Source organism: Olea europaea, unplaced genomic scaffold, assembly GCF_002742605.1.
Source record: "Olea europaea var. sylvestris unplaced genomic scaffold, O_europaea_v1 scaffold1302, whole genome shotgun sequence".
NCBI classification, from domain to species: Eukaryota; Viridiplantae; Streptophyta; class Magnoliopsida; order Lamiales; family Oleaceae; genus Olea; species Olea europaea.
In genome coordinates, this window is record NW_019230488.1 from 48,454 (window position 1) to 64,028 (window position 15,575).

Below are 15,575 nucleotides of genomic sequence, written 5' to 3' on the forward strand. Positions count from 1 at the left end.
TAAAATCTTAGACTTAGCCCTTTTACAACATATGCATCGACTATAAATTCGCTCGACATCACTTTTCATCTTAGGCTAGTAGAAATGCTCCTTCAATACATCTAAAGTCTTTTAAACCCCAAAGTGTCCCATCAATCCATCACTATGTGCCTCCCTTACTAATAACTCCCGAATAGAACAATTAGGAACACATAACCTATTTTTCCGAAATAAATACCCCTCATGCCTAAAGAACCTATCAACCGCCCCTCTATGCATGACAAATAAATATCAGAAAATTCAACATCTTTTTCATATAATTCTTTAATATGTTCAAACACAAGTAGCTTAGAATCAAGAGTAGTTAGCAATACGTACCTTCGCGACAACGCATCCGCCACCACATTTTCCTTACCTTGTTTATACCGAATGACGTATGGAAATGTCTCAATGAATTTCATCCACCGTGCATGCCTCTTGTTCAATTTACCTTGTCCCCGCAAGTGTTTTAGTGACTCATGATCGGTATGTATTAAGAACTATTTCGGCCATAGATAAAGTTGCCAAGTCTCCAAAGCTCGAACAAGTGCATAAAGTTCTTTGTCATATGTAGGATAATTTAAAGTAGCTCCACTCAATTTCTCGCTAAAGTATGCAATAGGCCTCCGATCCTGCATTAAAACTGCTCCAGTCCCTATTCCTGATGCATCACACTCAATCTCGAATGTTTTATCAAAGTTAGGTAATGTCAAAACAGGTGCTTCACACAATCTACCTTTAATAGTATTAAATGCAAATTCCTGTTCATCACCCCCAATAAAAACCTACACTCTTTTTAACTACTTCCGTGAGTGGTGCGGTGATAGTGCTAAAATCCTTCACAAAACGCCTATAAAAACTAGCCAAACCATGAAAACTCCTAACTTCCGTTATGCTTTTAGGTGTCGGCCAATCTCTAATAACTTTTATCTTTTCATCGTCTACTTCTACCCTATTAGCACTAACCACAAAACCAAAAAAAAATAACTCTATCCATACAAAATATGCATTTCTTAATATTTGCATAGAGTTGTTCTTTTCTTAAAACAATTAGCACACATTTAAAATGTTCCAAATGCTCTTCTAGATTTTTGCTATAGATTAAGATGTCGTCAAAATAAACTACAACAAATTTTCCTATAAAGGCACGTAAAATATGATTGATTAAGCGCATAAAAGTATTAGGTGCATTTGTGAGTCCAAACGGCATAACCAACCATTAATATAAACCATATTTAGTTTTAAAATCTATTTTCCATTCGTCACCCTCCCGCATACGAATTTGATGATACCCGCTTTTTAAATCAATTTTAGAAAATATGCAACCACCATGTAATTCATCAAGCATGTCATCTAACCTAGGTATAGGGTGACGATACTTTATCGTTATGTTGTTGATAGCCCTACAATCCATGCACATTCGTCATGTTCCATCCTTTTTTGGCACAAGCAAAATCGGTACCGTACAAGGACTCATGCTTTCTCTCACGTATCTTTTGCTCATTAACTCTTCCACTGGTTTTTGAAGCTCCTTAGTTTCCTCAGAATTACTTCGATAATCCGATCGATTTGAAATGACATCTCCGGGTATGAAGTCAATTTGATGTTCAATGTCTCGAATAGGCGACAATCCACTTGTTGCATCATCCGGAAATACATCGTCGAATTCCTGCAACAATGACTTAGCCAAACTAGGAAGGGCTGGGTTAGTTTCCTCAGAATTGAGGAGTGATTCCTTATAAACGAACAAGATCATCTCTTTTCTCTGAACTACCGCCCTCCTCAAATCACTCTCTTTTGCAAAGAAGTTCGCTGGTGTTTTCTCTCTCCTCTCGGAACACTCCATTTCTTTTCTCTCTTGTGTTTGCTCTCTCTTTTTCTCTCTAGTAGCTACTCAACATTTTCTCTCTTCTTCTCTAACTCACCACTTTCTCTCTTTTATTCTAACTCCTTGACTCTCCTCTCTTCCTCACTTCTCAATTTTAATTGGTCCTCATAAACTTGCGCCAGTGTTAATGGCACAAGAGTAATGGTCCTTCTATCCTTAATGAAACTATATCGATTTTTGTACCTATCATGCATAGCCTTCCTATTGTATTGCTATGGTTGCCCCAATAAAATATGTCCCGCTTGCATTGGCACCACATCACACACTAACTTGTCCTTATAACTTCCAATTGACAAATTAATTAACACTCTTCGATTCACCCTCACCTCGTCACTCTCATTCAACCATTGCAATTTATAAGGTCTCGGGTGTTTCATCAATGTTAAACCTAACTTTTCTACAAGAGATACACTAACTACATTAGTGCAACTACCACCATCAATTATAACACTACATACCGTATTGTTGACGTGACTGCGAGTGTGGAAAATGTTCTCCCGTTACAACTCCTAGTCATCTGCTTTGACGTGAGTAGTAAGAGCTTGTCTCGTGACTAATAGATCCCCAATTGGCCCTTCAACTTTTTTTTCTTCACTAACACCTTCCAACGCTGGCATGTCATCAAACTCGCCATCACTATCGCTCACTATCTCCCCATTATCCTGCAACACCATCGCCCATTTGTTTGGGCATTGAGAAGTAATATGCCCCGTTCCCAAACACCTAAAGCATTTGATGTCCCGATTGCACGACGGTTTAGCCTTCGATTTTGATATTGGTTTGCTAGTGTTTTCATCCTTACCCTTTTGCCAATCACTTTTACTCTAGGTGCAGCCCCGTTTTTGTTGTTGTCATCCCACTTCAATTTCCATGTTGAATTAGAATTCGAAGTACCCAACGGTTGCCTAGACGTCCCCTTTCTCTTCAATTGCCTCTCGACCTTCATTGCCACATGTAACATGTCCTCGATTTCCACATAGTGTTGCAACTATACAACGTTTGCAATATCCCGATTTAACCCGTTCAAGAACCGTGCCATGGTAGCTTCCCGATCTTCCTCCACATTAGCTCGAATCATAAGAATTTCCATCTCCTTGTGCTAATCCTCTACGCTTTTCAACCCTTGATACAAACCTTGCAATTTTTGATGGATTTCCCTATAATAGTGATTCGGAACGAACCTCCTCCTCATCAACGTCTTCAACTCATCCCAAGTGCTAATTGGCCTTTCCCGACCCTTACGTCGGGATGTAAGTACTTGATCCCACCAAGATATCGCGTAATCCACAAATTCAAGCACCGCCAATTTTACATTTTTCTCTTCCGAATAATTATAGCACTCAAAAATCATCTCAACCTTCCTTTCCCACTCTAAATATGCTTCCGGATCGCTTCTCCCCTTAAATTGCGGAATAGTCATTTTAATACTCCCCAAATTTTCATCTACTTCATCTCCCAAGTTATTTCTACCCCATCTTACCATCCTATCGCCCCTATGCCTCGCTCGACCCATATCAATGTCATTTTCATCAAAATCATCATCATCACTATGATACTCATCCCGCCTTCCTATCCTAGATTCATGCCTACCCGGCTCCTAGCATTAGACATCTCCACTTGTCCCCGGTTGAGATTAGTGATTGTGGTACCTATTTGCACCATCCATTCCCTTTGCCTATCCACTTTCTCCTTAACATCACCAAGTACCCGTTCAAACCTCCGTATCATGTCTTTCGAAGCATTGTTATTATTATCGTTTCGACTTGAGTTGGAACCTTCTCTTTCTGACATCATGTCACACAAATTTATATGCTTCACAAATATATCACTCAAAAACACTCAATATGGCTTTTTCCCTCTATTAAACTCACCACTCTGCCTTTTACTACTCAAGTCTCCCTCCAAGCACTTCAAAGAACCAAGTGAACTAAATCAAGTGTTTTACCGGGAATTCAACAAATCGAATAATAACCAAGAACCACAAGACTCAAGGAATTGAATTTAGGTGGAATAGATGATTGTCTTTTTTTTTACAAGAATATGAGAATAGACTTAATAGTAAAGTGAAGAATCGACGCAATGGAATAGTCAAATCACACAATTCAAGAGTTATTTTTATATTGGTAGTAAAAAAAACAAAACAAGAAATAATAATATCAATTTTTTTTTATAATTTTACTGTACGGATGAACAGTAACCGTAAGATGAACAATACTCTTTTTTTTTTTTTACTTCTCTTGTAAAGAAAAAGTGATTAAACTATCAACAACTCAATGAATTGAAATTGACGAGAATTTAATGACACAAGAATGACAATAGAAATTGGGAAGAATGAAGAAAACAAGAAAATACTTAACAAATAACGAAAAGATATAACCTTCAATTAATTTGGAGCCTTGCTCTGATACCAACTGATGCGAATCCCGTAACAACGTTGACTACGAAACCCACAACGAGATTGACGAACCCAAGAAAGTCAAAAGTTTAGGATTAATTCAAAAGAAAGTTGAACAAAAAAACCTAACAAGAATGACGCTTAAAAGACCCCTTGATCACGCAATCCAAGAATTGAATCCGATTGTTTGAATGCCACAAGTTAACACTTGATAAGTTCGAAGTTGTTCAATGAAGAATGATGAAGATAAGACAATACGCCTCACTTTTAATTCAATATCAAAAATGTCAAAGGTTTTTAACAATTGAATGAAAACTCCTATTTATACTAAACCTAAAAACTAGGTAAAAATTGTACAAAAGTCGATCATAATCCCGAAAATATGGAAAAGAATAAAAAACTAACAAAATATGAAAATTTGCCAAAATTAGAACATTCGCCAAAATTTTTGGTCTATGCGAACGCGACATTCATTTCTATGCAGTCGCATAGTTCAAGTAAGTTTCCCCCTTTGAGTTTCGGTAAGCCTCCGTGCGACCGCAAGCCTCATAAGCCTATGCGGTCACATAGGCTTATCATTTTCCTCCGTCTTCGACCTTCGATATTAAATTGATCCAAGTTGATTCGGCCTTCGACCCGAACATGAAAGTGACTCCATTTTGAGTCCCGAACATGGTTCCATCAATGGTTTCTTGAGCAAGCAATCCCATCGCTTGTTTCACTTGCTTTACCCTTGATCGCGTCATTGGTCCGCCATCGACTATCAACGAATCTCGTCTCGCACTCGCCTTCGTCGAGCTCGACTCTTAGATCATATCACATACCAACAACCGCATATGTATTACCGACATGCAATAGCTGTAAACATTGTAGTGCAAAAAAATTTATAAAGTAAAGGTTTCTGTTGTTCTGATGGAAAAGTTCATCTCTCTGTGCCAGATTCACCAATTGAATTATACAACTTGTTTACTTCTAAATAACCTCAATGTATGAAATTTAAAAAAATTGCACGGGGATATAATAACCACTTTGCTTTCACTTCATTTGGTGTCAAATATGATAAACAGCTCTTTAAAGCATATAGAGGTATTTACAGATTTAGAGTTCAAGGCCAAGTTTATCATTATGTAAATGAACTTATCCCACAGAATAGTACGCCTTCTTATATGCAGTTATATTTTTATGATACAAGTAATGAACTTCAAAATCGTATGAAAGTTTCAGAGAACTTTGATTAATGTACTTTAATTGTTCTAATTGAAATCCTAAAGGTGAATCCATATAGTAGATTCTTTCAATCTTTAAGTAATATGACTAACTTGCGAGACCATCGAATACACATAAGATGTGATCCAGGACTTGATCAAAGAGTTTTCAATACTTCTACATCATCTTAAGTAGCTGCTAAATGGGTCGAACACGATGAAAATGCTAATGTTCATGTTCGGGGCATTACTATATACGGCCATTCTGGTGATTCACATAGAGTTCATTATTATTATGGTTGCTATGATCTTTTATAGTATCCATTACTTTTCCTATATGGAGAATCTGATTGGCATGAAGGCATTGAGAGGTGCAGAAGGACCTATTTTCAACCTGAATGTTTGTCTAAATTTGTTGCGTTTCCTAATACAATTACCTCTGCAGCTGAATTTATTGAAAAAGAAAATCAAGGTTTCCAAATATATTTTATTGTACATTCTACTAAGTTTTGCAATGTCAATGTTAGAAATGAATGATGAATTTTGTTTTACAGTGCTTAATGGAATGAAGAAACAATTTCATATTTCATGTCTAGAATATTATTCATATAAATTGCAAATTATGCCTTCTGGTAAGTTTGTTTTACTTTACAGTGGTAGATTGCTTCAGCAATATGTTGTAGATATGTATGTTAAGATCGAAACTGCACGGTTAGACTATTTTCGTAACAACTAGAAACAAATTCGAGTTGAACTTTATCAAGGTATTGTAGATAGCATTCAAAATGGAGAGACAAGAGCGTACAAAATTGGAAGAAAATTTGTTCTACCTCAGTCTTTTACATGTGGGCTTAGAGATATGCTAAGGAAATATATGGATGCAATGACTATTGTACAGCATTATGGAAAATCATATATCTTCTTGACTATAATATGTAATCTAAATTGGCCGAAAATTAAGCAAGAACAAAAGCACAATGATGAGATTCAAAATTGACCAGATCTAATTGCACACATATTTAGAGCAAAATTAGAAGAGTTGAAAAATGATTTATACAAAGTAAATATTTTGGGCCCTGTTGTTGCGCATACATATGTTATTGAATTTCAAAAAAGAGGGCTTCCTCATGCACATCTATTTTTGATTTTTAGCTATGGCCACAAAATTTGTTCTGCTACAAATGTTGATAAGATAGTTTCTTGTGGAATTCCTGATGAAAAAAATATCCTCATCTTCATTCTGTTATTGTTAAAAATAATATGCATGGCCCTTGTAGAGACCTCAATCCAAAAAATGTATGTATGGAAGCAAATAAAAGTTGCAAAAATAAATACCCAAGGGATTATTGTAATACTACTATATTTGGTGACAACTCATATCTTTTGTATAAACGTCATGATAACGGTATTTCTATTAAAATTAGAGATCAAATGTTAGACAATCAATGGGTTGTACCATATAATCCTTATTTAAGCGCAAAATTTGATTGTCACATTAATGTTGAAGTATGTTCTATTAAAGCTGTAAAGTATTTGTACAAATATGTGTATAAAGGATATGATCGTATTCATTTTTCAATTGCCACAAATGAAACAGGAAAAGAAATTGATGAAATCTCCGCTTATCAATCTACTGGATGGATAACTCCACCTGAAACTATGTAGATAATTTTTTCTTTCGATGTGGCAAAAATTATCCAACTGTTTATTCTTTACAACTTCATATAAAAAACCATCAAGTAAGATATGATGACGAAGACAATTTATCTACTGTTAATGAGAATGAAAATACAAAAAGAACAATGTTAACAGTTTTTTTCAAGTAAATGAATTTGCTCATACACTGTTATATCGAGATTTTCCAACACATTTTGCTTGGAACTCAACTAAGAAGATTTGGACTCCAAAAAAAAAAAAAAAAAAAAAAAAAAAACATATTGTTCTAGGACGAATTGTAACGGCTAAACCATTTGAAGGAGAACGATATTTTTTGCGCATTCTTCTCAATCATATTCGAGGTCCAACATCATTTCGTGATTTTCGAACTTCAAACGGTACAACTGTTAGTACATATCGAGAGGCAACACTTTTACATGGTTTGTTAGGCGAAGACAATCATTGTGAAAAATATTTATCTGAAACTATTGTTTATGAAATGCCTACTTCTTTAAGACGTCTTTTTGCTTCGCTTCTTACACTTTGTAACCCTAATCATCCAAAACTACTGTGGGATAAATTTAAAGTTTATATGATCGATGATTATGTATGTAAAAATATACCTTTAGGGGTTGCTGAAGTACGAGCGTTACAAGACATCAATTCTATTTTAGAATTATCGGGTCAAAACATAAATCACTATGAAATAGTACTGTTCGGTGTAAATATAGATGAAAATGAAAGATTGAGAAGAATGGTTGCAGAAGAGACAATAAATTTGGATATAAAAGGAGGTTATGCTCGTGCAGCAAGCTTAAATAATGAGCAACAATTTGCGTACGATACAATTATGGAAAAAGTAAATTCCAAATCGAATGGGGTCTTTTCCATTGATGGTCCAGGATGAACGGGCAAAACTTTTTTATATAAAGCTCTCCTAACTGGTGCGAGGTCTCAAAATTTAATTGCTTTAGCGACAGTGTCTTCTGGAGTATCTGTATCTCTTTTACCTAGAGGTCGAACAACTCATTCAAGATTTAAAATTCCTTTGAAAACAGTTGGTAAAGTTAGCTGTTCTGTAAGTGAGCAATCAATTCTAGGGATTTTGTTGAAAATTTCATAGTTAATAATCTGGAATGAAGCACCTATGGTGAATCGTTGTGCCGTTGAAGCTGTTGCTAAAATGCTCAGAGATATTACTGATTGTAACTTGCCTTTTGGTGAAAAAGTGGTCATTCTAGGAGAAGATTTTTGACAAGTTTTACCAGCGATACCAAGAGGGAAAAAAGAAGACATAATGAAAGCTAGCTTAGTCTTCTCTGAGCTATAGCCTTTATATTCACATCTACCGTTGGTTGAGAACATAAGAGCGAAATTGGATCCCATATTTTGTGATTATTTACTCAAAGTTGGAAATGGAACAGAGCAAGAACACAGTTGTAACTGCATTCAGCTTCCAAACAATATAATCATACCATTTGAGGATGAAATTACATCTCTCAAAATTTTGATAAATCATGTTTTTCTGAATATAGAAGCATATGTTGATAATTTACATATGACGGGAAATCGAGTCATTCTTACGCTTAGAAATGAATGTGTCGATCCTATTAACAGAATTTTACTTGATCAGATTCCTAGTGAAATTCACATATACTATAGTTTTGATGAAGCGATTGACAAATCAGAACAGAGCTTATAAGAAGATTTTTTGAATACTTTGACTTCAAATGGTATTCCACCACATAAATTGAAGCTTAAGATAAACTGTCTTGTGATATTATTGCGGAATATCAATCCTTCTAGAGGCTATGCAATGGAACACGCCTTACTTGTAGAAAATTTGATAAGAATGTAATTCTTGCTAAAATTACATTTGGCGAATGTTGTCGAAAATATGTTTTCTTACCGAGAATTCCTTTTGTACCTCTGAAAAGTAATGAAACTTCAATTTCATTTAAAAGAATTCAATTCTTGATTAGGCCATGCTTTGCAAAGCACAAGGTTAAACGCTTGATGTTGACATCCGAACTCCAATCTAATAAAAACAGTTCGTCAACCCCACCTCGGTTAAATGTGAGTTCGGTCCTTACTCCCAGGTCGGACAATCCCGCCGTTATCTCAAAAAAATATCATGATTACCCTTTGTCACATTACCCTATCAATCAAATACACTTGCCACAGGTGACATCATCATCGCCCGGAACAACCAATCCTAAGTCATCAACTTCCAGCCCCTTGCGGGTCATCATTACCTGGGGAAAACATTGACACATGGCCACCGGCCTCATCGACCAATCACAAGAAAATCCGGTGACCCGAGTTCCGATCTCGGTACTGTTGCTGATTCGACTGATTTAATGTAATGTCGGTTGAAACTATGTATAAATAGTTAAATATGACTCTTGTAAAGGGCAAGTGATTTCATATAACAACTTAAGGTATAATTACGCTCTCTAAACATATTTTGTGGTCTTTTTTCAATAATAAATCGCCTTTTTTTTTTAAAGTTGGCTTAAGATTAACCTTACTAATTTTGACGTCAACAGTTTGGCGCTTGAAAGAGGGCCCTAATTGTGAAAAATAGTCTTATTCTCTCCACAAAATTCGAGAGCCATGAGTCGTAGCTCAAGTTCCAGAAATCCATTTCACACCCACCCTTATGAAACGAATACACCACCAAGTTCTATACGACGGCAGGACCCTCAAACGACCGCCATGAGGGAAACCTGTACCAGCCATTAACGCAACTCCTCAAGAGTGCATAAGGCAAACGTATGGAAATTCGAGCTCATTCCACTAGACCCGCGGATCAGGATCGAAGGAAAAGACCCCGTCAAAGAACTAGAAGAAGTTCAAGTCTGTGCCAAGGACCCAACAAAGGAGCTCAAAGTCGGGAGCGAGCTACAACCATCCACCCGAAACGAAATTGTGGCCTTCCTTAGACAAAACCTTGATGTCTTCGCCTGGAATCACGGGGATATGAGAGGAATGGACCACAAGATCGCATGCCACAAATTACAGGTGGATCTTTCAGTTCAGGGTGATAGTGCGGATCGACAGACATGGATTGCCCAGTTTTAGAGGTTCGTAATTTAGGCTATTCTTTATTGTATAGGGAAGTAGTACTTCCTCATTTATTGCTTTCATTTATTACATTCATTTGTTGCATCACTGCTTTTTGGAGGTCAGGTTCATGCCCCCCTCCTTCCGTGTATTCTTGATTTTTATGAAATAAATATGGTTGGGGAACCCTTAACCCCCATCAACCTTCCTTGGTGGACCCTAAAAAGTCACTAAGGATATGTGGATGTCTTTACAAAAAAATAAAATAAAATAAATAAATAAATATTATATATATATATATATATATATATATATGAAGTACTCAACAAAGAGGTGCAAAAATTGTTGCATAACGGTTTCCTCCGTGAGGCCAAATAATCGAAGTGGGTCGCAAATTCGGTCCTTATGAAAAAACACAACAGAGATTGGAGGGTATACATAGACTTTACCGACCTCAACAAAGCATGCCCAAAAGACAGTTTTCCTTTGCCAAGAACAGATCAAATGGGGACGCCACTGCCGTACATGAACTACTTAGCTTCATGTATGCATATTTCGGATATAACCTGATACTAATGTACGGCCCAAATAAAGAACATACCTCATTTATAACTGATCGAGGTCTTTATTGCTACAGAGTAATGCCATTTGGTCTCAAAAATGCTGGTGCAACCTACCAACGACTAGTGAATTTCATGTTTTCCCAACAGATTAGAAAAATAATGGAAGTGTATGTTGACGATATGCTGGTCAAAAGCATCAAGGCCAAGGATCATTGTCAGCACCTGATCGAGATGTTTGATATACTGAGGAAGTATGGAATGAAGTTGAACCCAAGGAAATGTGCTTTCGGGTTCAGCTCTGGAAGATTCCTAGGTTACATTGTGAACAACCTAGGAATAGAGGAAAATCCTGAAAAAATACAAGATGTCGTCCAAATGAGGCCTCTAACTAAACCTAGAGAGGTACAAAGTTTAACCGGAAGGATTGCCGCCCTCAGCCGGTTCGTCTCCAAGTCTACGGACCGTTGCAAACCCTTCTTTGACGCGTTACGAGGAGGAAAGAAGTTCGAATGAACCAAAGAATGCCAGGATGCCTTTAACGAGCTAAAGAGACAACTAGCTCAGCCTCCATTGCTTTCAAAACCGAAGGCCGGCGAGGTCCTGAAGCTTTATTTATCTATTTCAAAACACGCCATTAGTGCAGTTCTAACCCGAGAAGAAAATGGTGTTCAACACCCAGTCTATTACGTAAGCAAGGCGCTTCACGAAGCCGAGCTCAGATATTCACTTGTAGAGAAACTGGCATTCACACTGCTGATGGCCGCGCGAAAATTAAGGCCATATTTCTTGGAACACCCCATTGAGGTCCTCACCAACTCTCCATTAAGGCAAACACTACAATGACCCGACACTTCAGGTCGGATGGTAAAATGGGCAGTCGAGCTCGGACAATTCGACATCAAATACACGCCATGTTTCTCCATCAAGGGCCAAGCACTCGACGACTTTGTCTCTGAGTTCTGCAAAGTCCCAATCGAGGAACTACAAGAAGAAACCCCATAGAGACTTTATGTCGACGGTTGATCCAACGGAGAACGATCTGAGGTAGGCGTCATATTAATCAGCCCTGAACATCACATAATCTACGAAGCCTTGCCATTTAACTTTAAAGCCTCAAATAATGAGGTAGAGTACGAAGCTCTCATTGCCGGCACAAGGACGGCCTCAGGGTTGGGGATCTCCTACCTGATCATACACAACGACTCTCAACTAGCTGTAAATCAGGTCAACGATGTATATATGGCGAAAGAAGAAAGAATGGACAACTATCTACAAGTTGTAAGAAAAGAACTTGGAAGGTTCAACACCACTGAAGTCAAGCAAATTTTCCCATCCCAGAACGGTCACGCCGACGCACTGGCCTGGCTAGCCACCAGTGAGGGAATTGAATAATTTGATAGCATCCCCGTGGAAAGAATATCCCTACCGTCTACCGAGCTGGACGAAGTGGTCCATATGATGATAGAGCACAAACCAACCTCGCGGGATGAGATCGTCACCTACCTAAAAATTAGGAAATGTCCCAAAAATTTTGCAGAGGCTAGAAAGCTTCGAATCAGGTCGGCCAAGTATACACTCATTGATGATGTACTATACAAATGGGGATACACCTTTGTTAAGGTGTTTAAATGAAGATGAAGCTCAGCATACCCTGCAAGACGTTCACGAAGGAATATGTGGAAACCATTCAGGTGGGCTCTCATTAGCCCACAAGATCATGCGACAATGATACTTCTGGTCTGCAATAAGACGCGATTCCCTTGAATTTGTCAAAAGATGAGACAAATGCCAGCGCCTCGCCCCCATCATAAACGCTCCACTGCACGAGTTGAACCCAATAACAGCACCTTAGCCCTTTGGGAAATGGGGGGTCGACCTAATTAGACATATGCCCGTTGGAAAAGGAGGTGTAAAATTTGCCATCGTCGCAGCTGATTACTTCACCAAATGGGCCGAGGTAGAGCCACTTGCCAAGATAATCGAACAGAAAACAATCGACTTTTGTGAAAATCAATCATCTGCAGGTTCGGCATAGCTTACTCTATTGTTATGGACAATGGAAAATAGTTCGACAACGCACGACTTTCAGAGTTTTGTGAAGAGTTTGGCATCAAGAAATATTTCTCAACGCTAAACCATCCGCAGGCAAACGACTAAGTCGAAGTCATTAACGAAATTATCAAGCATATATTGAAAGCAAAACTCGACTTGTTTAAAAGAGGATGGGCCGACGAACTCCCCAGTGTGCTATGATCTTATCGCACCACTGCAAGGACTAGCACGGGAGAAACATCGTTCTCACTGGCTTTCGCTGTAGAAGCTGTGATCCCACTAGAAGTCAGCATTTTCTCAATACGCATAACTGATTACGATGAAAAAAGGAACCACATGTCTCTTTGTACGGAACTCGACCTAATCGAGGAGAAAATGAATAATGCTGAACTTAAAAATATCGTTTACAAGTAGGGGAACGCCAAGTACTACAATCAAAAAGTCCGAAAAAGAGAATTTAAAGTAGGATCCCTCGTATTAATGAAAGTATTCCTCCCTACAAGAGAGGTAGGCAGTGGATGCCTGGGTCTGAATTGGGAGGGCCCCTATCTGATAACAAAGGTCCTGCTAAAAGAGGGATATGAGCTGGAAGACTTGAAGGGTAGACCCTTACCCCATCCTTGGAATGTCTAACACCTCAAGCAGTATTATCAATAAACGGGAAAAGTTCGTGACATATAAAGCCCACTTGTAATGTCAATCACACCAATGAAAAGATACTTCATATTTTTGAACATTTTGTTCAAAGTACTAAGGAATCTTACAAAGCTCTGCTACATACGCAGGCTGATCTAAAGCTGTACGTGTTACCTTTAGTGGACATTCCTCCTAAGGAATCTCACAAAGCCCTGCTACATACGCATGCCGATCTAAGGCTGTACTTGTTACCCTTAGTGGACATTCCTCCTAAGGAATCTTATAAAGCCCTGCTACCTACACAGTCCGATCTAAGGTTGTACATGTTACCCTTAGTGGACATTCCTCCTAAGGAATCTTACAAAGTCTTACTATATATGCAGGCCGATTTAAGGCTGTACGTGTTACCCTTAGTGGACATTCCTCCTAAGGAATCTTACAAAGCCCTACTCCATATGCAGGCCAATCTAAGGTCGTAAGTGCTGCAACCCTTAGTGAACATTCCTCCTTAGGAATCTTACAAAGCCCTGCTACTTATGTAGGTCGATCTAAGGCTGTACGTGTTACCCTTAGTGAACATTCCTCCTAAAGAATCTTACAAAGCCCTGCTACTTATGCAGGCCGATCTAAGGCTGTACGTGTTACCCTTAGTGGACATTCCTCCTAAGGAATATTACAAAGCCCTACTACATACACAGGTCGATTTAAGGTCGTAAATGCTATGACCCTTAGCGAAAATTTCTATTTGGAAATTCTACAAAGCCCAGCAGCATGTGCAGGCCGATCTGAGTTTGCATGACTTACAAGTTCTATCACATACGCTGACTGGAAGACATTCCATCATTAAAAATTCACGAAAGGAAGAAATAAGCAATAAAATTTAGACCCCACAAAAAAAACATGCATTTTTATAGGCATTCAAAATAGAGTACGGCTCATCTTCGAACACAAATAAGATATCCATAAAGTTTTAACAAATTCATCACAAATTCAAAAAATGTCCTAAGAAGAGCTAGGGGAAGAGAGGTCTTCGCGAGGAGCGACATCATCTCCATCAGTAGGAGAAATTCGAACCCATATCGCTTCTGACAAACGCTGAAGCTCTTCCTTCTACTCTTCCACAGCCTCCTCAAGGAAACCCACGTCGAACCCTGGCCTCTCTCTGCAAATGTGTTTTACTACTTCCTCCAGAGTCACGACGTAAGCATCCTAAGCAAGAGTGTCAAACTCAGAGGATGACCTCCAAGTCTCCACTGCCCTCGCAGCCCTAGATTCAGCCTCCTCAGCTCTACGTATTGCCTTTCTTGCTCTCTCATTTGCATCCCATACCTTCTCCACAGCCTCCTCAGTCCGAACTCTCTCTTCCTCAATCCTCTTCTTTTCAACTTCAGTCCTACGACCGGCCTCCTCCCTCAGAGCTCTAATCTCCCCCATCCACTTCTCCTCCATCTCCAGCCTCAAGTTCAGCTCAAACTCCATCGTGTTAAGCTTCTCCTCGTATTTTTTTCTTTTATTGCAAACTGAGCTCTCTCAGTCTCCATGCTGTTATACAAATTCAAGGCTTGATCCTTGGCCTCTCTCAGTTTGTCGAGCTCAGATTTCACCTACATTAAAATTCATTAAATCATCAAATAAAAGGAAGGAAAATACCTTATCAGCTACGGCCGTCATGTACAGGATAGAGCGATGGCCGTGGAGTTGAGCAGTCATTAGGGCCTCGACTATGGACGTCTCATTAAGGAAGCTCTGCTCCCTTTCACCCCAACTCCTGGTAAGCAGGTTTGCAGAATCACGTAGAGGTGGGGAAAGTGCAGCAGTAACCTCCCTCGATAGAGATGGAGCTCGCAAGTCATCCACGAAGATCTCTGGACGGTGGCCTAGCAGATTGTCCAGTGATGGCCTCTGTAAGTCTGAGCACCTCTCATGTACCTTGCCGAGCCAGTCGAAGTGGAAGCAGGTGCCACAGGAGGTGGCGAGGTATGAGCTGGAGACGACAAAGTGATGGCCACCAAAGGAGAAGAGCTCAACGCAGGATTAGCTTCAGAGACCCTTGGTGCAGCCAGCGCACCAATACGATTCCTCTTCAAGGGGACCTC

The 15,575-nt window shown here is 38.9% G+C and overlaps 1 protein-coding gene across 1 annotated transcript; it reads left to right on the forward strand.

Moving 5' to 3' along the window:
* Positions 1-7,661: 7,661 nt before the first annotated feature.
* On the forward strand, positions 7,662-8,864 carry LOC111374878. The gene is made up of 4 exons (XM_022997637.1): positions 7,662-8,058; positions 8,143-8,240; positions 8,286-8,393; positions 8,493-8,864. The coding sequence occupies exons 1-4, from the start codon at positions 7,662-7,664 to the stop codon at positions 8,862-8,864; spliced, it is 975 nt and encodes a 324-aa protein (XP_022853405.1).
* The last annotated feature ends 6,711 nt before the right edge of the window (positions 8,865-15,575 follow it).